This window comes from Sinohyriopsis cumingii, chromosome 15 (assembly GCF_028554795.1).
Source record: "Sinohyriopsis cumingii isolate HCF-2022 chromosome 15, ASM2855479v2, whole genome shotgun sequence".
In the NCBI taxonomy this organism is placed as follows: Eukaryota; Metazoa; Mollusca; class Bivalvia; order Unionida; family Unionidae; genus Sinohyriopsis; species Sinohyriopsis cumingii.
Genome location: NC_142975.1, coordinates 134,033,744 through 134,058,210, shown reverse-complemented (window position 1 = coordinate 134,058,210; position 24,467 = coordinate 134,033,744). Strand labels below are relative to the sequence as shown.

The following is a 24,467-nucleotide window of genomic DNA, read 5'->3' as shown; positions in this document are numbered from 1 at the left end:
TGTTTTTTGATTTTCTTTACAACCCAAAATAAATCAGCATTGTGGGGGTGTAGTGGTCTAGGGGTGGGGTTCTTCTTATAGACTTTAACGAATTATGAGAAGTTCCCCTGGTCCTTATTCAGAAGGTTAATTCTGGACACTATATTATTTATTGACTAAATATATTTATGGCTACGAGCCCCCAGTCAGCTATGCCGACAGTTAAATTAAAAGAAATACAAAGATGAAATTTAAACAATAACAATTTAATAAATGAAATTTAAAAGAATTTAAAGTAATCAATGTCTCTCTTTCACCCAATGATCCCTTTGATCATCATTTGAGTTCACAGTGTGAGGAGATTTTTCCCTTCTTGAGTGCTACTCATCTAAATCTCTTCGTTCCCTTGTCTTTCTCTCCTTTCGTGATCTCCACTTCCGCTTCCTCTTCTATAATCCTTGTTCCTTGCCGTTATCTTGACTTCCGGTTCCTCTTCTAGTATCCGGAACCCTTGACGGTATCCCTTGAGGTCACCCGAAATTCACTCGGTATCTCTCACCGTCACCCGAAATTCTCTGAACTTCTCTCGTCCCCCGAAATTCTCTGAAATTCTTTCGTCCCCCGAAAGCTTCCTGTTGAAAGGTATAATGTATTAGCATAGGGTTATAAAAATCTTCCCTCACACTACGTCACTGAACTGAACCATCAGTTTAAGGCGGGACATTTGGGTCGCGCATGCGCACACATCGAAATTCCCATACACTTCCGCCGCTTACAAAAATGGCGCCATAACACAATCACACAAAGGATTCAAATATCTACATACTGAGCCCTATCAGTATATACATACAAAATATTTTAAATACGATTGTACTAAAATATTACTACGATTAGTAATATGACTATCTATATATTTATATATATTTATATATATTTCCTACACAAGCGTACCAAATCCACAATATTCACATTCAAATGGTGATAAACGGCAATCCGTTACTCAATGGCAAAATCTATCATTACGTAAACAAATTTCTTGTCTACCAAAATATAACTACGCAAAGAATTACAATATTAATTCTTATAGCGGCTAGCGAGCAATACAATTCTTCACAAATACAAATCGTCCTTTCAAAAGGGCGTAAACGTAATAATCCACGAAATAATATGCACACATATTACTAGCGAAAGAAGAGAACATTTTCGCCTCACAAATAAGGTGTACATAGTAACATTATGAATAATGATGCAACGAATCAACATCGTAATCAATCGTAAACAAAAGTACTAGCTAAAGTCATGAAAAAAATGCAAAATATTAAGGTCATAATTAACTATTCATACTTCAATACAAGTAAAATGTATACATACGACAAATTCTCTTCAATTAACAGCAGTCATATCAAGCAGAATCAACGTAACATCAAACTTACCTGATCGAAGCTATTTCATGAATTTCCTAAATTCCGCCAATTTTTACGAATGGCTAACGGAGTGTGTGTCACCGCGACTCTTAAACACCAACTGACGAATTTCAGGCTTGTACACGTCTTATGTCAGTTTCTCGAATCAAGTCCCACCTACAACGCATCCCGATTGGATGGCGACGGACTCTGGTCATTTGATCGAACTGTCAATCATAAAAATGTCAGTCTGTGTGTCCCCATGTACTGTCCAGCCTACCATTGTCGGCTTCCGGCTCTTTGAAGTTGTCTACGTCACGTGTTCCCATGTACAAAGATTCCCGCCAGATTTCCACTCAAGAGCTCAAACAAAGACTGGGTTACGTAAGAGGATTAGCCAACTTAGGCACTTGGAAAAACAAAGCTTACCTGGCTCCACTTACAGACTTATAAATACATGTATAATACAAGGGGTTGGGGTAAAACATCACATCCCCCCACGCTTGAGAATAAAATCAGGATTTTATTCACTCAAACTAAAAAAGCAAAAGTGTTACACGATATAAGGAACAAAATCAGCAAAATGAACTAAATGCTAAACTGAGTATGAACACGAAAATATAACAAATGATCTATATCATTTCGGCGCTTCTACTCATGAAATCTGCGCCTACGTTTTCAGATCCTTTCACGTATCTGATCTGCATCTGGTACTGCTGTAAAAACAGCGACCATCGCATCAATCGACCATTGGACAACTTTGCCTGCGCCAGATAGGCGAGTGGTTGGTGGTCGGTCTCCAATATGAACTTACGTCCATATAGGTATCGCTCGAACCGTGATATGCCGAACACGATTCCAAGACATTCCCTCTCCGATACTGAGTAATTCTTCTCGGCAGCAGACAACTTCCGGCTGCCGTATGCGACAGGAAAAAGCGTCTTGTCATGCTCCTGGAGCAGTACTGCTCCCAGTCCCGTGTCGCATGCATCGGTGCGCAGAACGAATTCTTTATCCAAGTCCGGTAGACGAACAACTGCGTCGGATGTAAGTCTATCCTTTAGCGTTTGGAATGCGTGCTCACACGCATCTGTCCAAACGAACTTACTCGGGGTCCGTTTCTTGGTTAGGTCAGACAACGGGCCCGCAATCGCGCTGAAATTAGCGACATACCTCCGGTAATATCCGGCCAGTCCCAGGAATGACCTCACTTCCGTTTTCGTGGTGGGGCGTGCGGCGTTTCTCAACTGCTCCACCTTCGACTTCTCTGGAGACAGCGTGCCTTGGCTCAGGGTATGTCCTAAATAGTCTAATGTCCTGAAACCAAGGTGACATTTGGAAGGGCGGGCTGTCAAGCCCTCCTGACGTAGCCGCTCCAAAACGTCAGCTAACAGAGCGAGGTGTTCACCCCATGTCTCTGTAGCTAACAAGAGGTCATCCATGAAGTTGTGGACACCCCTATCGCGCAAGGGCTCCAACAACTTCCGCATCATTCTGGTAAAGACGCTGGGCGCGTTTTGTACCCCGAACGGCATCACCAACCATTGGTATGTCCCGTCGGGAGTAGCAAAAGCAAGCTTCGGTCGGTCTTCTTTCCTTACCGGAATTTGCCAATACCCCTTGGACAAATCCAGTTTGGAAAAATATTTCGCTTTCGAGACCGAAGCGAAGATATGTTCGGGGTCAGGTAGCATTTCAACTTGAAATTCTGTCACCTGATTCAGCTTCCGGTAGTCGACGCAGAACCGATGGGTGCCGTCCTTCTTCTGCACTAAGACTACTGGTGAGCTGTACGGAGAGTCGGCAGGTTCGATTACTCCCAGAGCAATCATCTGCTCGATTTCTTCCCTTACAACTTGTCGTTTCGCGTGGGGCAAGGGGTAGGGTTTACACTGAACTGGTCGGTCGTCCACCATCTTTAACCCGAACTCGACAAGCGTCGTCCTCCCGGGTTTTTCTGTTAGCACGTCGGAATATCCGGCCAGCAAGGTCTCTATCTCGTTCCGCTGCCCTTCAGTTAACATGGGGTCACACTCCACGTCCGACGGAGTCTCGGCCCTCGTTAATGGACAGCTCGGGACAGTGTTAGCACCTTCCGTATCGCCTTCGATATCCTCAGTGACTATCGCTGCGACAACAAAATCGCTGGCGGTCTCCCTTTCCCGGTACCTCTTGAGCAAATTGGCATGGTACAATTTCTCTTTCGTCGGTAGCTGTATCCGGTAGGTTTGACCTCCGACCTTCTTGGTGACGACGTATGGACCCCTCCAGGAAACTTGCAACTTGTTGTGTTCCTGGGGCAACAACAACAACACTTTGTCCCCTACCTCAAACTGACGTGGTTTTGCGCGCTTATTGTAATTTTTCGCCTGTTGCGCCTTAGCTCGTTTGAGATTTTCTTGCGCGAGAGAACAAACCTCTTCCAGTTTGTTGCGCAAGTCCGCGACGTACTGGTAGGTAGTGCGTACTTCCTCTACAGCGTGGTCGTCTGTCCACAGCTGTCTCAGTACGGCGATTGGGCCGCGTACGGTTCTCCCGTACAAGAGTTCAAAGGGAGAGAACCCCAAACTCGCTTGCGGTACTTCCCGGTATGCAAAAAGCAGGGCCGGAATATACCGGTCCCAATCCTTGGGGCGGCCTTCGCACAATTTCTTGAGCGTGTTTTTCAAGGTCCCATTAAACCGTTCGACCAATCCGTTACATTGGGGGTGATACGGTGTAGTCGTGAGGTGTTTAATCGACATGAGACGATTCACCTCCGCCATCACACGACTCATAAATTGTGTTCCTTGATCGGTCAAGATCTCGTCGGGCACTCCGACTCTTGACCAGATCGCAAACAGAGCTTCCGCGACGGTTTCCGTGTCAATGTTACGCAACGCAACGGCCTCCGGATAGCGTGTAGCATAATCGACAACCGTTAAAATATATCGATTTCCGTGCGCAGACGCGGGTTTTATCGGTCCGATTAAATCCATGGCAACACGTCTAAATGGTTCATCGATAAGGGGCGTACTCCCCAAAGGGATGGGTCGCTGATCCGTTTTCGGTGCCATTCTCTGGCATTTGTCACAGGAGAGACAGAACCGTTTTACGTCTCCCTGGACCCCTGGCCAGTAAAACTCTTTTACAAGACGGTCACGCGTCTTAGCAATTCCCATGTGTCCACCCATGAGACTCTCGTGTGCAAGTTTCAGTACTTCGCAACGCTTTTCCTTTGGCACGACGACTTGCTTGAAGTGTTCGTTGTGTTTCCTGGCGTGGCGATACAAGATTCCCTTCTTGTAGACAAACTTCACCGCGCCGTTCGGAGTTTCCCTTTCTGTTCCCGCTTCTGCGTGTTTGTGCAACTGCGCCAGAGTTGCGTCCTCCTGTTGCAGCTTCCTTAACTCCGCTGGAATAACATTACTAACCGGTGTCGATGTAACTTGGATTGGCTTTTGTTTCGGCTGTCGACTCATGGCCCTGGTTTCAACAGCACTCACTGGCATAGGTGTGCAGGTTTCGGGGTTCGGCTGGGGTAACACATAACGGCAACCCAATATGACGTCATGTGATAGCCCCTCCAAGCAAGCAGCTTCAATTTTCCCCTTCACGCATGGTGAATCGAGGTCAATGACAGCTACTGGTAATGAGTCACGCGCGCAGTTCGCGTACTGAACTTCTATTACCTCCCCTGTATAGTCCTCCGGCTTGACATATTTCTTGTCGACAAGCGCGGGGACGCTGCACCCAGTGTCATACAAGATGGTGGCGCCTTCACCATTGACAGTTGCGGCCGCAAGGTTGGCTGGGTTGCGACTCGCTTCCGGCACACCTTCCTTCTTAGCTACGACATTCACCTGGGTCTGCCTGCCCTTGGGACAGTCCCTGGCAAAATGCCCCAGGCGCTTGCAATTAAAACATGTCGGCGGCCCTCGCCGACTTGCAAGTCCTGGTTTCGTGGGTGAGGCCTGTCCAGGTCGATAGGCGGCAGCCCTACCTGTAGGTGCCCCTCCGACCTTCCCGTCGCCCTGACGGTTACGGACAGCCGGCTCAACCTCCCCCATACGACGCGACTCAGAGGGTCGGGGTCGGTCAGCAACCCCGGAACCTCCACTCTTCGAGTGCGCCTGCTCGTATCGCTCCGCCATGTTAGCGATCTCTTCGAGCGTCCGGTGTTCTCTTTCTGCTAAGAAAACTGTCAACTCGCGACGGTAAGTACCCAGGACATGTTCCTTGAGTATTACCTCGCGTAGCCCTTCGTACGTGCGTTCGACTTCGGCCATTTTCATCCACTTCTCAAATAAACCTCGAACACGGTTGTGGAATTGAGAGTGGGTCTCTGTTACCTTTTTCACCGAGTCCCGGAAAAGTTTCCGGTAAGTCTCGGCGGTCAGCCGATAATGGCAGAGAAGCGCCTTCTTGAGGGCAGTGTAGTCATCAGCCTCTTCTGCAGTTAAGCCGTGGTAGACTTCCCGAGCTGCACCTTGCAAAAAGGCTGAGACATGAATGGCCCAGTGCTGTTCAGGGACCTGATGAGCGCGTGCGAGTTTCTCAAACTGGACGAGAAAATCGTCAATAGCCTCCTCCCTATCATTGAAGCGTGACATGTTGATCTGGACTATCCGGTGGTCGATGAAAGGTCGGCCGGTTGTTCCAGAGCTTGTACTGGCGTCGTCCCGTCCGTTGGTCCTAGCTTCAACTCTGACCTTTTCCATCTCCAGAGTGTGAGCGAGTCTGGCTAGCTCCAGCTCTTTCTGGGCGTCTCGGTCCGCTGCTATCTTGGCTAACTCTTGGTCCGCTGCTATCTTGGCTAACTCTTGGTCCGCTGCTATCTTGGCTAACTCTTGGTCCGCTGCTATCTTGGCTAGTTCTCTCTGGGCTTCTCTTTCCGCTGCTTTTTCGGCCTTCCATTCCTTGATCCTTTCTTCTATAAAGGTTGCCAGGCGATCTCCCTCGTATCCAAGATCTTCCGACCCCATGGCGCGGTATTCCTTTATCATTTGTCGTTCGGTAGCCATTATACTAATGTAAAGTGATACCTTGTCTCAAAATTCAAACAATATACAGATATTTGTAATACCAGTTTAAATACTTACCTGTCGACAACAACTAGTTTCGTTCAGGTAAGATATTTGTTCGATATCTGCTTCACACGTACTGCTATGAATGGAAGATCTACAAAGCCTGCACATATGACAATAAAAATACAAGATGAGAAAATCACAAAATTTCAAATACAAAGAATGGAAAATATCTCACACTGTTCACTAATACTTCTACCAATAACTTTAAGTCCCAAAATAATATATATGTCTAATTCATATCCCGGACGAGCCCCCACTGTGGGGGTGTAGTGGTTGTCTAGGGGTGGGGTTCTTCTTATAGACTTTAACGAATTATGAGAAGTTCCCCTGGTCCTTATTCAGAAGGTTAATTCTGGACACTATATTATTTATTGACTAAATATATTTATGGCTACGAGCCCCCAGTCAGCTATGCCGACAGTTAAATTAAAAGAAATACAAAGATGAAATTTAAACAATAACAATTTAATAAATGAAATTTAAAAGAATTTAAAGTAATCAATGTCTCTCTTTCACCCAATGATCCCTGTGATCATCATTTGAGTTCACAGTGTGAGGAGATTTTTCCCTTCTTGAGTGCTACTCATCTAAATCTCTTCGTTCCCTTGTCTTTCTCTCCTTTCGTGATCTCCACTTCCGCTTCCTCTTCTATAATCCTTGTTCCTTGCCGTTATCTTGACTTCCGGTTCCTCTTCTAGTATCCGGAACCCTTGACGGTATCCCTTGAGGTCACCCGAAATTCACTCGGTATCTCTCACCGTCACCCGAAATTCTCTGAACTTCTCTCGTCCCCCGAAATTCTCTGAAATTCTTTCGTCCCCCGAAAGCTTCCTGTTGAAAGGTATAATGTATTAGCATAGGGTTATAAAAATCTTCCCTCACACTACGTCACTGAACTGAACCATCAGTTTAAGGCGGGACATTTGGGTCGCGCATGCGCACACATCGAAATTCCCATACACTTCCGCCGCTTACAAAAATGGCGCCATAACACAATCACACAAAGGATTCAAATATCTACATACTGAGCCCTATCAGTATATACATACAAAATATTTTAAATACGATTGTACTAAAATATTACTACGATTAGTAATATGACTATCTATATATTTATATATATTTATATATATTTCCTACACAAGCGTACCAAATCCACAATATTCACATTCAAATGGTGATAAACGGCAATCCGTTACTCAATGGCAAAATCTATCATTACGTAAACAAATTTCTTGTCTACCAAAATATAACTACGCAAAGAATTACAATATTAATTCTTATAGCGGCTAGCGAGCAATACAATTCTTCACAAATACAAATCGTCCTTTCAAAAGGGCGTAAACGTAATAATCCACGAAATAATATGCACACATATTACTAGCGAAAGAAGAGAACATTTTCGCCTCACAAATAAGGTGTACATAGTAACATTATGAATAATGATGCAACGAATCAACATCGTAATCAATCGTAAACAAAAGTACTAGCTAAAGTCATGAAAAAAATGCAAAATATTAAGGTCATAATTAACTATTCATACTTCAATACAAGTAAAATGTATACATACGACAAATTCTCTTCAATTAACAGCAGTCATATCAAGCAGAATCAACGTAACATCAAACTTACCTGATCGAAGCTATTTCATGAATTTCCTAAATTCCGCCAATTTTTACGAATGGCTAACGGAGTGTGTGTCACCGCGACTCTTAAACACCAACTGACGAATTTCAGGCTTGTACACGTCTTATGTCAGTTTCTCGAATCAAGTCCCACCTACAACGCATCCCGATTGGATGGCGACGGACTCTGGTCATTTGATCGAACTGTCAATCATAAAAATGTCAGTCTGTGTGTCCCCATGTACTGTCCAGCCTACCATTGTCGGCTTCCGGCTCTTTGAAGTTGTCTACGTCACGTGTTCCCATGTACAAAGATTCCCGCCAGATTTCCACTCAAGAGCTCAAACAAAGACTGGGTTACGTAAGAGGATTAGCCAACTTAGGCACTTGGAAAAACAAAGCTTACCTGGCTCCACTTACAGACTTATAAATACATGTATAATACAAGGGGTTGGGGTAAAACATCACAAGCATACTCTTCAAGATGTATTTTTCAAAATCTGCCTTCCCTGGTGCCAACGATGTTTAAATGGAACAGCGCTGATGAACAGATGCCTTAAATAAAAGATGCTTAGAACAGTGACGCCTCATTGAGAATTAGATTTGCAATCAATGCAATTGTAGCTGTATAAATAAGAGATTGAATTTTTTTGTGGCACATATTTAAGAAAGTGCTGAATGATAGCCGTATCCTCTTTAAAAATACTTTAATTCAGTAAATGGCATATCATTATAGTTTTAAAATTTCTTGTAAAAATGATATTTGACCTCAGCAAGCTTAAACTTTATTTTTTTTTAAATTGCAGAAATTTTGCTTGAAATTAGGTTTAGAATGCTGCTAATTCTCTACAAAAAACCAAAGAAATAAGGCTGTCTCCTGCATTAACATATTTTGAGACATATCATTTTTCCACCAGAAACATCACTCTTATGATTCTGTGTTAAAGATTTTAAAATCAAAGACATGGCATTCCTTTTAGAGTCAGTCTTAAGATATAAACCACTTCAGTACCTTGAAAATCTTATAGGAAAAGGAACTTTATTCTCATCTGTGCCTTGAATGATTATACTAAGTCACTGGAAAAATATACCAATCCACTAAGCAGTTCTAGAGATTTTTTTCCCAATTAATTTTCGACACTTAAGAGTGATAGTCTGGGTTATGAAAGTCATCAAGATCTAGTTTTTACATTGCTAAATGATGAATATTTTTTAGTCATCTGTAAGTTACATCCAGTCTGTCCATAATACATTGGTCTACTGATGTACTTTTTTTATGAAGTCTCATTATATCCAGACTGAATCCCAACTTTGTACAACTATTAAAAATTCAAGTCACTTTCAACTAACTATCATCTTGTCACATGATCAGATGGACAAAACAGTGTAAAAGGTACTGACAATTTCAGCTTTCACAAGTGAAGAGTTTACAAATATGGCAACATAAGATGCAGTGCAAAATTTATCAATCGCAGAAAAGAAATCCAGAAATGATCCCATATAAAAGCAAAACTTTGCTTAACAGAGGATCTTCTCACATTTAAAATCAGTTGGGCAAAGCAATTCATTTTTCTTTGACAGTGTGTACATGAATCACAGCCAGTAATACACATATTTCAAGTTTCATGTGAACACATATTTATTTCAAGTTTCACTTTTAAGTAGTGTATTGGATCTGTATTTCATACAAAATTATATATAGTATGTACATGTTTGTTTTTTTATTCACGAGTTTTATATTTATCATATCAGGTTAAGAAAACCTTTAAAGTGATTTATAATTTAATTTTCATAGACCCAGAATTTTCATTTTAAACCTGTCAATAAAGGATACTCAAAAGATCACTAAATTTTGTCCTTTATGGGCAGAGGTCCTTTATACAGAAGTGAAATATGTGAATTTGTTTGAAAATACTTTCATAAATAATGTCCTTTATGGGTTTGTTCTGTCCTTTATATAGAAGTGAAATTTGTAAGTTTGCTTGAAAATAATGGTTCATAAATACTGTCCTTTATGAACAGGTGTTCTTTAGATATGAGATACGCAAGTTAGCACAAAATAGGGATTAATAAATACTGTCCTTTCTGGACAGGTGTTCTTTAGATATGAGATATGCAAGTTAACACAAAATAGGGATTAATAAATACTGTCCTTTCTGGACAGGTGGTATTTAGACATGAGATAAGCAAGTTAACAAAAAATAGGGATTTTTAAATACTGTCCTTTATGGACAGATATCCTTTATGTAGAAGTTAAATGAGTGTGAAAATAAGGCTTCATAAAAAATGCAGTCATTTGTGGATAGATGTCTTGTATATCGAGGTGAAATATGTAGGTTGGCCTGAAAATAGGGGTTAATAAATACTGTCCTTCATGGACAGGTATTGTTTATATAGACATGAAATATATAAGTTAGCTTGAAAATAGGGATTTATAAATACGGTGCATATGAATGTGTTCTTTATCTGGATATGTTTGCCATGAAGATTGTACTGGAGAGAATAGTATGATTTCAATATTATAATTTAGTTCTCTGATAAGAACAGTGAGTTACTCCTTTTTTACCAAACGAAAATGTTTCCATTATGCTTGCAGAACACAAATAACTAGACTAAAACAGATAACATATTAATTAAAAATATATTCAGACTGAAAAATTTGATTTGAATGTCTAGAACACAGATTAATGAATATTAAAACTTTGGTTAAATTTTTAGGTGAATTTCAGTTTCACCATGCCATAAGTAATGCCAGATGAGCTTATTATGGTACGGCCTTGTATCCATTCTCCATTGTGGTCATGCTACTCATGTCATATTATCAACAGTTGCTTGGTAACCACTCTGGAGACCATATTTCTGATCCACTTTTTGAAAAAGTTTGGAATATTGGCTTGTCGTAAAGATCTCAGACATATTCAGTAATGAACAAGATCCACATAATATTAAATAGAGGATATTTACATTTTTCTAGTAAATATATTGAAATATTTAACATTTGAAGTGGAAACATTGTACTGTCACAAGTAGCAAAGCCGCAACTGACAATACAACCTGTCTCCACAAAGGAGATAATTATTTCCATATCTCTACTCAAAAGACATAGATTTTCTGTTTATTATATTTCTTTTAATGACAAAACTGCCAATTTGTATGGATTTTCTCATTCTGTGCCAGTGTGTTTAACAGCTGCATTACTATATCAGTAAAAAGAAGTTACTAAATTTTACAATCATTTTGGGACATCAACATTTTACAAACTTAGCTTGTACATATCATGCCTCAGATTGGGTATTTTGTGACTGTATTTTTGCACAAAATGAAGTGATTTTTTTAAATCACTTTTCATGCATGGATTGATACTGTTATAGTGAGGTAATGTAAAAATATAAAATAGTGGTTTATATGTGACCAACTTCAGTTCTTAACAAATATAAACAAAATTAATGAGGTGATCATGCATCTGATTAACTGAATTTGTTGTCACTGTCAAAGTCCTATTGTTGTTGTTGTGGGGTTTAACGCCATTTTTGCAGCACATGATAGGCTATACATGGCGGCCAGTATTATTGGTGGAGGAAGAACCAGAGAAAACCCCAGAAAGAACCACCGACCCACGAGAAGCTACTGGCAAGCTTTCTCACATACCTACATTGGCTGAATCTTAGACTCGAACCGCCGCAGACAGAGGTGAGATGGCAGTGATCCGTAACGAAGAGCGCTTTAGACCACGCGGCCACTCGGGGCCCCGTCAAAGTCCTATTATTTTCTGATGCAATTTAATATAACTTGAAATATAGGCTTATATGATCAAGATCTTGCAGTAATTCAACAATAGGCAAGATCCATGCATGTTGATGAGATCTTGTATTTGATTGGCCGTAATTTATCTACCATTCTAGAGGCTGTATTTCATTAATTCAACAATAGGCAAGATCCATGCATGTTGATGAGATCTTGTATATGATTGGCTGTAATTTGTCTACCATTCTAGAGGCTGTATTTCATTAATTCAACAATGGGCAAAATCCATGCATGTTGATGAGGTCTTGTATATGATTGGCTGTAATTTATCTACCATTCTAGAGGCTGTATTTCATTAATTCAACAATAGGCAAGATCCATGCATGTTGAATAAATCTTGGATATGATTGGCTGTAATTTATCTACCATTCTAGAGGCTGTATTTCATTAATTCAACAATAGGCAAGATCCATGCATGTTGAATAAATCTTGGATATGATTAGCTGTAATTTATCTACCATTCTAGAGGCTGTATTTCATTAATTCAACAATAGGCAAGATCCATGCTTGTTGAATAAATCTTGGATATGATTGGCTGTAATTTATCTACCATTCTAGAGGCTGTATTTCATTAATTCACAATAGGCAAGATCCATGCATGTTGATGAGATCTTGTATATGATTGGCTGTAATTTATCTACCATTCTAGAGGCTGTATTTCATTAATTCAACAATAGGCAAGATCCATGCATGTTGAATAAATCTTGGATATGATTGGCTGTAATTTATCTACCATTCTAGAGGCTGTATTTCATTAATTCAACAATAGGCATGATCCATGCATGTTGAATAAATCTTGGATATGATTGGCTGTAATTTATCTACCATTCTAGAGGCTGTATTTCAAGTTCAATTTTGAATTTAAACTTGGTATATAAACTTAAATCATCAGTATCTTTCATGGGTACAATAACGATTGACATAAAAACATATTAACAAGGTGAGCTTGCGTATCATTTGCTGTCAACTCTTATGTACTCTATTCCTGATCAGATTTTCATCAGACTTATTATAATATATAATAGTGTATAATAATAATAATAATAATAATATCAAGATAGTCATTGATGTCTTTTAATGAGAGAGATCCACTCATATTGCATACTAATGAGGTGACTGTGCATCTGATTTGAAGTGTATACACTTCAGTGACTATTTCTGATCAGATTTTTGTCAAACTTGGTTAACTGATTTATACCATCGGGATAGCTAATGTTATTAATGAGGGAGATCAGCATATAATAATGAAGTGATCTTGAATCTCATTAGCTTACCTCTGGTACAACTGCAGACCCATTGGCGCCAAATGTAGCTCTTGAGTCATTTTTTGTGGTCGATACTCATAAAGAGTCAGTTCTATAATTATAGTATAATTGCTGTAATATATATCATGTATGACCCAGAAACTTGACATGTTTGATCATGTGGCCTATGTGTCAGATTCTGGTTAGGGTGTTCATTTAGAACCAGGGGGCATAACTCTACAGAGACTTTGGACCCTGTCCAAATCATTTCTCCACATAAACAACCTTGAAATGAAGGTTGAATACCTCGTATGAAGGTGGAGAATTTGTGGGTTATGGAGGAGGGATCCCTGGTGTTGCAACAGATGATCCCTCCTGAGAAGAAGAGACCAGGGTCAAACAATCAACAAGTCTAGAAGATCACTGAACCACTAGGGCTGAGGCCACAGAGGGGCTATGAGAATGATCTGAGCAGTTGAAGTCCTGACTTTTGCAGAACTCGAGGAATAAGCTGGAAAGGTGAAAAGACATAAGCAAACAGCTGATCCCACTGAAGACTGAACGCATCCACCACCCATGATCCTTAATCTGGAACAGGACAAACATTAAATGGAAGTCTGTTGTTGAGCCTGGTGGCAAACAGATTCACTAAGGACCTTCCCCACAGTGAGAAACGGGACTCTGTAATGGAGTCCTGAAGAGTCCATTCTGTTAGGATGGCTTTGCCAGTTCTGGTGAGACTGTCCACCACAATGTTCTTCTTGCCCTGAATATGATGAACTCTGAGTGTTATGTTCTCTGAGGTGGCCCAGTACAGGTCATTCCAGACTTCCACACAAAGAGAAGGGGCATGTGTGCCTCCCTGACACAGAGATAAGCTACGATGGACATGTTGTTGTCGGAGACCATAATACAGTGAGCCCTTAATCTGTTGATGCACCCTTGCAATACTTGTGTTTATGTGATAAAGATCTTGTATTAGTTCAGATAGAGCAAGAACTTTATATATTAATGAGGTTATCCTTCATGTCTTGTTGACTATCCTTGTTATCATTCTAACCATTCTGATTTGCTTGTTTTATGTTGGACCCAGTCTTGTTGACTATCCTTGTTATCATTCTAACCATTCTGATTTGCTTGCTTTATGTTGGACCCAGTCTTGTTGACTATCCTTGTTATCATTCTAACCATTCTGATTTGCTTGCTTTATGTTGGACCCAGTCTTGTTGACTATCCTTGTTATCATTCTAACCATTCTGATGTGCTTACTTTATGTTGGACCCAGTCTTGTTGACTATCTTTGTTATCATTCTAACCATTCTGATGTGCTTGCTTTATGTTGGACCCAGTTTTTATTAAACTTGGTTAATAAGCTTACCTCATCAGAATCTCAGATCAGTACATGATCCATGCATATTAATGAGGTGATCTTGCATCTGATTGGCTCAGCTACTTGAGAATTGGTATTTTGACCCAATTTGATTTAATCTGAATCAGTTGGTTAATATTAACACATTGGATGATTTTTATTACAGGTGAGATGTATTCATATTTGAGGTGATCTTGCATTTGAGTGGTTGAGTTTGTACCACTCCAGAGACTTTGAGGATTTTGATAAAACTTCATAAATAAGTTTGCATGTGTATCATCAAGATCTCATTTGAGTATGATGATGAGTGAGGTTCAACACTCTAAAAATGTTATCTTGCATTGGATTAGCTAATGGTTTGTACAAGTTTGAAAAGTCTTTGAATTTGTTCAAAAAACTCCTTAAATTGTACCCAAAATGCCATGAACATTTCAGAGGGAGTACTGTTGGATGGATCCAATGACACATGTAGTCTGCCTGATTGAGGGTAGTGGTACACTAATTAGTTATATGCTTTGTCTTATATATTTTTACCTAGTTATGTATTTTTAACCCATTAAGTCTTGTCTTACCCGCTGGGTTCTCTTCCATTTTTTACCAGAGGGTTCTCTTCTTCTGGCTTCAGGGTGAGGGGAAATCAGTGGTATAATATTTAAAACACTGTCATTTTGGCAAGCTATTGTTTATATCTAATTATACATATACTAAAGTTATGTCCACCTCTCCAGGTTCTTCACTTCAGTTTAGCTACATGGTTTCCTGATATGGTTGGCCACTCTCGTAATATCTATCACTCCATTATATTTATTAGGTATTCTATATATTCTATTAAGTCCCCATCTCTGTCTGCATCTTATATGTTCTTTAATGAAGTATAAAGAATACAAATCCTATGGCGAATAACAGTCCTTTCAAGTGCACTGGATCCAGCAAGGGATCATGTGTGTCAGGGATAGATTAAGAAGATTTCTTTATACCAAGAAGACTAGAAAAAGACAGCCATCACAAATAAAATTATCTTTTTGCAGCTGACACATTTTCTTTTAAATCATTCTCAAAATTTGCTTATTAGTTACCCAATAGCCTTTAATTACTATTGTAACAATGAAACATCCAGGATATAATTTGCACTTACATATTAAATTTGCATAAAATGTCATTATGGCTCATCAATTTCTAGGTCAATATAAAATATTTTTCAGCAACTGTGTCAAGTTGAAGTAAACTAGTTGAAACATAATCAATTGAAAGGTTTCATTTAATCTGTAGAAATAGTCATGTAAAGTTTTGCAAACACAAAACCCACCTCCCTTACATACAGAATATGATTGGCTAACCATTACTAAACGAAGGATGGCCACCCCCACAGACCACGCCATAACTAAATGGTGCTGAAACAGCAGGAATATGACCCAGTTATCCATATATCTCATGAGGCTGACCATTGACCCAGATTTGTCATAGCCTTCCTGAATCCCAGAAACTTGACCTTATTTTCTGATTTCTTGCATCCAACTTATTGCTAGTTAGAAACCTGATATTGGTACCGCTATTCTGTTATTTCCTGCACATTCAAATTTGTATATTTTAACTTTTTCCCACACTAAAAATCCCTTTGGTCATAGGTTGAGAAACAAACTAACATACAGAGTTCACTTTCCATAAGAAATAATACTCCTTGAAAACTTTTTGGGAAGTCCCTGAAGACTCTTCAAGCAAAATCTCATGGTGCTTGTTAAAGCCATGTAGCAGAGTTGGACAACACTAGCAGGTATATTTCTGATAATATTTTGATCACACTTGTTACATTATCTTATATCATCAGGATGTTGAATGTGTTTGATTAAGAGTGAGACCTGTGCAAATTTATTGGGTTGGCTGAGCTTGTACACACTCTGGAGACTGAATTTTGGTTAGATTTTGCCACAACTTGGTAAATAAACTCATCAGTATTGTCTTAGGTTTCATATAAGTGTGATCTGTGCATATTAATGACATGATTTTACATCTGATTGGCTGAGCTTATTGCCTTCCTAGACTTACTGACTATAATTTTCACTCAGTTTACATAAAACTTGGGTAAATGGGTTTTCATCATCATGAACTTCAATAAGTATGATTATGAGCAAGAGGTTATACTTATAACCTTGGAAAGAAACTATATTAGACTATAGGAAAATAGGCAAAAAGCGACAAAATATACCAGTCATTATAGGATGCAGTTGTGTGGGATTCATGCTGATTTATAAAGAATTATGCCACAGTCAACAGAATGCACAAAAATTGCTTTTTATTTTCAAGTATTACCATCATTTCATTATTATATCCCTCGTATATCCAGAAAACTTCCTTCCTTTTTACAGCTGGAATGTGAAATTTCCCTGGGCCCATAAATTTTCACTTCAATGCTGTTCTAGAATAGACCCTTGATATAAAGTTTGAGAGGTGTTTACATAAGATAGCATTCTTACAATACTACGTAAACCCACTTAGTGAAATGGTCAACTGTTAAATCATGTAAAGCTTGTGAGCAATATCAGATCCACATGGGCCTCTTCTCTTAATAGTGAATTTTATTAAACTTTAAAAATAAAATGATGTATTGCAACTTTATACAAAAATTATTTTGAATCTTTAAATTTATTAATTATATAAATGTATAGCTTATAATAATGAGTAACAAACCTTTGTTATTACCACAGTTAAATAAACATACCTTCCAGATTAGATTTAGCATTTATTAGTTTATACCAGTTACAAGTTCCACATAATTCTATGTTTTGACTGTTGCTTATCAATAAAAGTGAACATACATTGTGACTTTTTAACATTAAATTAAAATTTGACATCAGTGCATGCCTCATAGTTCTTGATTTTTAGGGGGTTGTTTTTCTCAGATGCTTACTTATATGCATCCTATACATACCATATTGTAGTATGCATATATTTTGGTAACTTAGTCCAGTAAAAAAGAACCGATTGAGTTTGAGTCCATCCCACCCACCCCTTTCTTCATTGTTGTATTGGGGATGATAATATTCCCGTTTAGTGTCAGTATGGAGACAAGGCTAGTGATTTCATTGTGCTTATAATTAAACAAAAATCTTGATACATTTACAATTTTGTCAAAATAATGAACATTGATTTCTGCTTTTTGCATTATACTTTAAATACATAGATACAAAGGTTGTGTTTGATTCTGGTACATTATTGTATAGTTCTTTTATCATTCCAGTTTCTAATAATAAGATTAAAGGTAAAACTTTTCCTCATTCTTGATATAGAACTAACTGGCAGTATAGTTCTGAAATTACAGTAGACATATCTTTTTCCAGATAAGAAAGTTATAGGAAACAGTACAGCATGTCATAATTTTCTGGGCTGTAATCACTGCATTGATCAAGATGATATTCTAAATAATATTTTAGAGGAAATTTAGTATTTGGTGTGGTTTGCTAGAGGTAGTGATACATGTATTGTTTTTACTCACCTGGATATACAGCCAAGAGAATTTGATGTCAAAATGCACAGCTCCCTGTCAAAAATTTGCTTGGCAGTGTCAAAATGTACAGCTCCCTGTCAACAATTTAATGTCAAAATGTAAAGCTCCCAGTCAACAGTTTGATGTCAAAATGTACAGCTCCCTGTCAACAATTTGATGTCAAAATGTAAAGCTCCCTGTCAAACATTTGCATGGCAGTGTGTCAAAATGTACAGCTCCCTGTTAACAATTTGATGTCAAAATGTAGAGCTCCCTGTCAAACATTTGCTTGGCAGTGTCAAAATGTACAGCTCCCTGTCAACAATTTGATGTCAAAATGTAAAGCTCCCAGTCAACAGTTTGATGTCAAAATGTACAGCTCCCAGTCAACAGTTTGATGTCAAAATGTACAGCTCCCTGTCAAACATTTGCATGGCAGTGTGTCAAAAAGTACAGCTCCCTGTTAACAATTTGCATGGCAGTGTAGTTTTTTAAAATGTATTTTCCACAGATTGATCCTGGTATATGTAGATACAGTCTGGGCAGACAGACATTAATTATTACCAGAGTATTTTCTTTCTGTCAGTCAGAGAGGTGATATGTAGCAACACTAATACATTGTTCTCCTCTGAATGAGTTACTATTGCCTCAGAAGGTTAATGGATTTTTTTGGGTATTAAACATTTAAATGTCTGTTTAAACTTATGTTTTAATCTCCCATACCAGAAAACCAGATTTTCATTCTGTGTTATAGTTCAGACACTCCTGTATTTAAAAGTGAAACCTTGAAAAATATTGGTATTTATGTTACTTGTCATGATATATATGCTAAATTGACATATCACTGGAACAAAGACTTTCTTAACAGATATTGGACCCCAAACAGAAACTAAATACATCAAGTATTTATTTGTGGTCAAAATTATTGACAATAACTAATGGAAAATAAATGCAGTTCATTGATATGGTAAATGATTCCCTTCCTTTTATTTGTTACCCAGTTACTAACACAATCGTTTACCATTTTCTATTTGATATTTGCAGTTTTTATTTTCCTTCATTAGTCAGTTAAGCAAAGGTTAAAACAGACATGTTTTCAATGTAAACTAATGTACCCCATGAAATAGATGACTTACTTATCAGTATTCTTATTCTTACTCGTCCTTTCTCTCACTCTCATTTTCTCCAAAATGAATGCATAAATGTTATATTGTTGATATTTGTTTTAGCTTGTAATATGCATGGAAGAAGATTTAGAATGATAAGTACTTGCATAGCCCTTTATGGTTTTTCATTGTAATTGGTAGATCCATCTTTTCTCACCATTCTTATTTAGAAATTTAAAAAAAGAAAACAATTGTCATTTTTCTTTGTTTGATCCCCAGATTTTACCATATGCTGCACACAAAAAACATTTCTTTTAGTCAATACACCTCTACATTAATGAACGGTCAGCTCAATCTCCAATGATATCGCATGCAACAGTAATGGTCAGCTCAATCTCCAATGATATCACACATAACAGTAATGGTCAGCTCAGTCTCCAATGATATCACACATAACAGTAATGGTCAGCTCAATCTCCAATGATATACACATAACAGTAATGGTCAGCTCAATCCTCAATGATATCACATATAACAGTAATGGTCAGCTCAATCTCCAATGATATTGCACGTAACAGTAATGGTCAGCTCAGTCTCCAATGATATCACACATAACAGTAATGGTCAGCTCAATCTCCAATGATATCACATGTAACAGTAATGGTCAGCTCAATCTCCAATGATATTGCACGTAACAGTAATGGTCAGCTCGATCTCCAGTGATGTCGCACATAACAGTAATGGTCAGCTCAATCTCCAATTATATCACATGTAACAGTAATGGTCAGCTCAATCTCCAATGATATCGCACGTAACAGTAATGGTCAGCTCAATCTCCAATGATATCACATGTAACAGTAATGGTCAGCTCAATCTCCAATAATATCGCATGTAACAGTAATGGTCAGCTCAATCTCCAATGATATCACACGTAACAGTAATGGTCAGCTCAATCTCCAATGATATCGCACGTAACAGTAATGGTCAGCTCAATCTCCAATGATATCCCACGTAACAGTAAACCAATCCCAAATGAAGGGAGGTTATGCATTCAACAATTTTAGACAATCTAACATTGATTTTACATTTTTTAGTGGTAAATTCTAGGAATTCAGTAGAAATATATTTTAATGAAGTGGATTTTTCATTTATACATATTGTTTCTTAAAAAGTGGGGAAATTTACTTATGGTTTAGTAGTCACATGACACCAACAGTTGAATTTACTTGATACATTTTAGTGGATCTTATTTGTACAGTCAGTGTAAAATTCCAGTAAATAAAGTTGATTAATACTTAGCTTTCGGCCCCATGTCACATATTTTAAAGAAACAGATAATGCATATCCACTTGCCAGTTTATATAAATACAGTTTAAAATGTCTTTTAATTTGGTTCTGCATTTAATAGTCAATCCCATATTAAAAAAATGGACCGTTTAGTGTCTTGAGAAAATTCTTTTTAATTTAAGGAAGAGTTCAGATTTTTATATTGTATTTCACAACAGGTCAGAGAAAAAGAGATGGAATCCAAGAAGGCATTAAACAGATTGCTTCAGGGAAATGTGGCTGTTGGGAAAATGGAAGAAAAATTAAAGGTATTTAATATATTTGACTGTCTGTCACATTTTGTTTTTGTTTCTATCTTTGTTCAACACTTCCTCATTTTAACATGACCAGAACCTGAACAAAATATAGGTTCCAGTTTGTTTAATATTTAAAGATCATGATCAAAATTGGTATATTTTATCATTGAAATAATTTGGAATTAACTAAATTTCCACAATACTGTATATACTCATTTATCTGTTTAGTAAAACTGCCAAAAAAAACAACTTCATCTGCCATAACATAATGCACCCACAGACCAGGGTATATGTTGTTTGTTCAGAAGGTTATTTCTAGCAACCTGCACCGACCCAGATCTGCTTGCACATTATGCAACAGCAGATCTGGGACTGTGCAGTTTGCAGCTGGACTCCATGTATAAGTCAGTACATATGGTAAGAAATCCTGTATTTTGTAAGATTATCTTCAACAGAAAAATTTTTCAATAAAGAACACAACATTGATAAGTGAAATTTTGAGAGATCCTTCTGTTAGCAACACTGTAAAAAATAAATACCAATTAAAGAATTGTCAAAAGAAATTAATGTTTGCTTATTATTTTATAATTCAATTTCATTGTAACCATTATAAATGTGACATGCCCTTTTCTATTCAAATGTGCCAAGAGTCACTTGGTTGTCAATTCAGTGCTGACAAGCACATCTGTAAAAACCAAATTAAATGCTGACTCAGCAGCTGAGCTGGATTTATTTTCAGGAAGAGGTCGTGTAGGTTGACAGCTATGGTCATTCAGCACATTGGCCTGACTGCAGATAAGTGTAAATCAGAATTATATTCAACCTAATGTAAAAACGTATTGTGACTATTCCTTGAGAAGCCTTTTATTCAAATATCTTCATCAAAATCAAGCTATCTAGTTTCATAAAAACTTGCTAAAACTGTCTATGCCTTTTTCAACATGGGCTTTCATCGGTGTTATTTTTCAGTTCCTCTCTCTTCAGAAAATAAAGGTTTGCTTAATAGAACAATCTTTCAGTATTTTGTAACATTGTTGAAGTATTAGACTAATTTTAATGGTGTTATTTTTTAAAAGAGCAATGTTATGACAGTGTCTTCATGGACTATCAAGTCAAATCCTGAGGTCTTTGTTTATGAGTGTATTCAGCTGGCACATGATACTATTATGTACTGGTAATTTTGCTTTTCATATATTTTAAGGCCAAAGTTAAGAAACTAGCCAGTCCCTAGCAGTGGGCAGGTACTAGATGATTAGTGAAGTAGGTGGAACTTAGTTATCCAACCATGTCAAGCAAACTATAATAAGAAAACACCTATTGATCATTTTTGTGCTGCACTTGTATGACCCTAATAACTTTAAATCTTATAGTACTATAATGACTTTAAATCTTGTAGTACCATAATGACTGTGAATCTTAAAGTACCATAATGATTGTAAATCTTATAGTACCATAATGACTGTTAGTGCCATAATGACTGTAAATCTTAAAGTACCATGACTTTAAATCTTGTAGTACCATAATGACTGTAAATATTATAGTACCATAATAACTAAATCTTATAGTACCTTAATGACTGTAAATTTTTAGTACTATAATGACTAAATCTTTAAGTACCATAATGACTGTTAGTCCCATAATGACTGTAAATCTTATCGTTCCCTAATGACTTTAAATCATATAATACCTTAATGACTGTAAATCTTATAGTACCATAATAACTAAATCTTATAGTACTATAATGACTGTAAATCTTGTAGTAACATGATGACTGTAAATCTTATAGTAGTTTAATACTGTAAATCTTTAGTACTATAATGACTGTAAATCTTATACTACCCTAATGATTTTAAATCTTATAGTACCCTAATGACTGTAAATCTTGTAGTACCTTAATGACTGTAAATCTTTAGTACTATAATGACTGTAAATCTTATAGTACCATAATGACTGTTAGTGCCATAATGACTGTAAATCTTATAGTACCCTAATGACTGTAAATTGTATAGTTGTTGTTGTTGTTGTTGTGGGGTTTAACGCCATTTTTCAGCACGATAGGCTATACATGGCGGCCAGTATTAATGGTGGAGGAAGAACCCGGAAAACCCCGGAAAGAACCACCGACCCACGAGAAGCTACTGGCAAGCTTTCTCACATGCCCACATTGGTTGAATCTTAGACTCGAACCGCCGCAGACAGAGGTGAGATGGCAGTGATCCGTAACGAAGAGCGCTTTAGACCACTCGGCCACTCGGGGCCCCAAATTGTATAGTACCTTAATGACTGTAAATCTTTAGTACTATAATGACTGTAAATCTTATAGTACCATAATGACTAAATCTTATAGTACTATAATGACAAAATTTTAAAGTACCATAATAACTAAATCTTATAGTACTATAATGGCTGTAAATCTTGTAGTACCATAATGACTGTAAATCTTATAGTGCCTTAATGACTGTAAATCTTATAGTACCTTAATGACTGTAAATCTCATAGTACCATAATGACTGTAAATCTTATAGTACCATAATGACTATTAGTGCCATAATGACTGGATCATATAGTACCATAATAACTGTAAATCTTATAGTACTATAATGACTGTAAATCTTATAGTACTATAATGACACAATTTTAAAGTACCATAATAACTAAATCTTATAGTACTATAATGGCTGTAAATCTTGTAGTACCATAATGACTGTAAATCTTATAGTGCCTTAATGACTGTAAATCTTATAGTACCTTAATGACTGTAAATCTCATAGTACCATAATGACTGTAAATCTTATAGTACCATAATGACTATTAGTGCCATAATGACTGGATCATATAGTACCATAATAACTGTAAATCTTATAGTACCATAATAACTGTAAATCTTATAGTACTATATGACTGTAAATCTTAATGTACCATAGTGACTTTAAATCTTGTAGTACCATAATCACTGTAAATCTTAAAGTACCATAATGATTGTAAATCTTATAGTACCATAATGACTAAATCTTATAGTACTATAATGACTGTAAATCTATAGTACCATAATGATTGTAAATCTTATAGTACCATAATGACTGTAAATATTAAAGTACCATAATGACTGTTAGTACCATAATGTCTGTAAATCTTATACCCCATTGAATTTCAAAAACTGCAATCAGTTCCAAACCAGAGAGTAAAATATCCAATTTATTCAAATATTATCTAGAGCTCTGGGAATATGTAACTATTTCTGAATGAAAATAGAGCCATCCTTCCTCTAACATGGCACTGTATATTAGCCATCTATAAAATGGTGACATTGAAATTGGATTTTTTAGTAAAACACTTTTCATAGTAAGTGCTTGGAATAAAAATGCTGCAGGTTTTACCACTAACTTATCTACACTTTTGTGAAGGAATTCTAAAACTAGATCTATTTGACCAAGTCAGAAGTCATTGTTTGCATTTTTTTGTACATCATTGATCTTATGAACGCAGTGACATGTTCATATAGCAATGAATTTTTACCAGACTTTGTATTCAGTTTATCATAATAAACAAGTTGATAGTCAGCACTCATTGATTTTAAGGTCAAAGGTCATGATGGTTTTTAGCTGTACTGGCATGTGAAAATGATAAACAAGTATGAATGGATTTTTATTAAACTCAGTTGGTGGATATATTTGAAAAATACCTTAAATGATGCCAGTTCAGTAAAACTTTATGTAAGTTCTCAGAAATACTATTGATAGATTTAACCATTGCATGTGGGTATATCTTTTTTGTGTCTGTGACAAGTTCCATGATCAAGGTCAA

General features: G+C 37.4%; 2 protein-coding genes across 4 annotated transcripts in view; one reads left to right on the top strand and one right to left on the bottom strand.

Annotated features, from left to right (window-relative positions):
* The window catches only part of LOC149782813 (centrosomal protein of 89 kDa-like), a 158,149-nt gene that overhangs the window by 112,327 nt on the left and 21,355 nt on the right, over window positions 1-24,467 (top strand). For both annotated transcript variants that reach the window (XM_089934334.1, XM_089934333.1), the window contains one exon: window positions 20,586-20,675. In XM_089934334.1, coding sequence (XP_089790460.1) covers window positions 20,586-20,675 — 90 coding nt within the window. The remainder of the gene's footprint in view (window positions 1-20,585; window positions 20,676-24,467) is intronic.
* Window positions 50-8,538, bottom strand: LOC149782814 (uncharacterized). Of its 2 annotated transcripts, none has more exons than XR_016414461.1 (2): window positions 1,413-8,538; window positions 50-611 (listed from the first exon to the last, which is right to left on the bottom strand). XR_016414461.1 is itself a non-coding variant. In XM_089934332.1 (2 exons), exon 2 carries the CDS (start codon window positions 6,383-6,385, stop codon window positions 2,015-2,017), a length of 4,371 nt encoding a protein of 1,456 aa, XP_089790458.1. In that variant the 5' UTR covers window positions 6,386-7,282; window positions 8,084-8,538; the 3' UTR covers window positions 50-2,014. The 2 variants fall into 2 exon arrangements, 1 of the variants encoding a protein (XP_089790458.1); XM_089934332.1 differs by having other exon boundaries at window positions 50-7,282; window positions 8,084-8,538.

Excerpts from the sequence above, each read along its gene's own strand:
- LOC149782814 (XM_089934332.1), bottom strand. The coding sequence starts at position 6,385 with ATGGCTACCGAACGACAAATGATAAAGGAATACCGCGCCATGGGGTCG.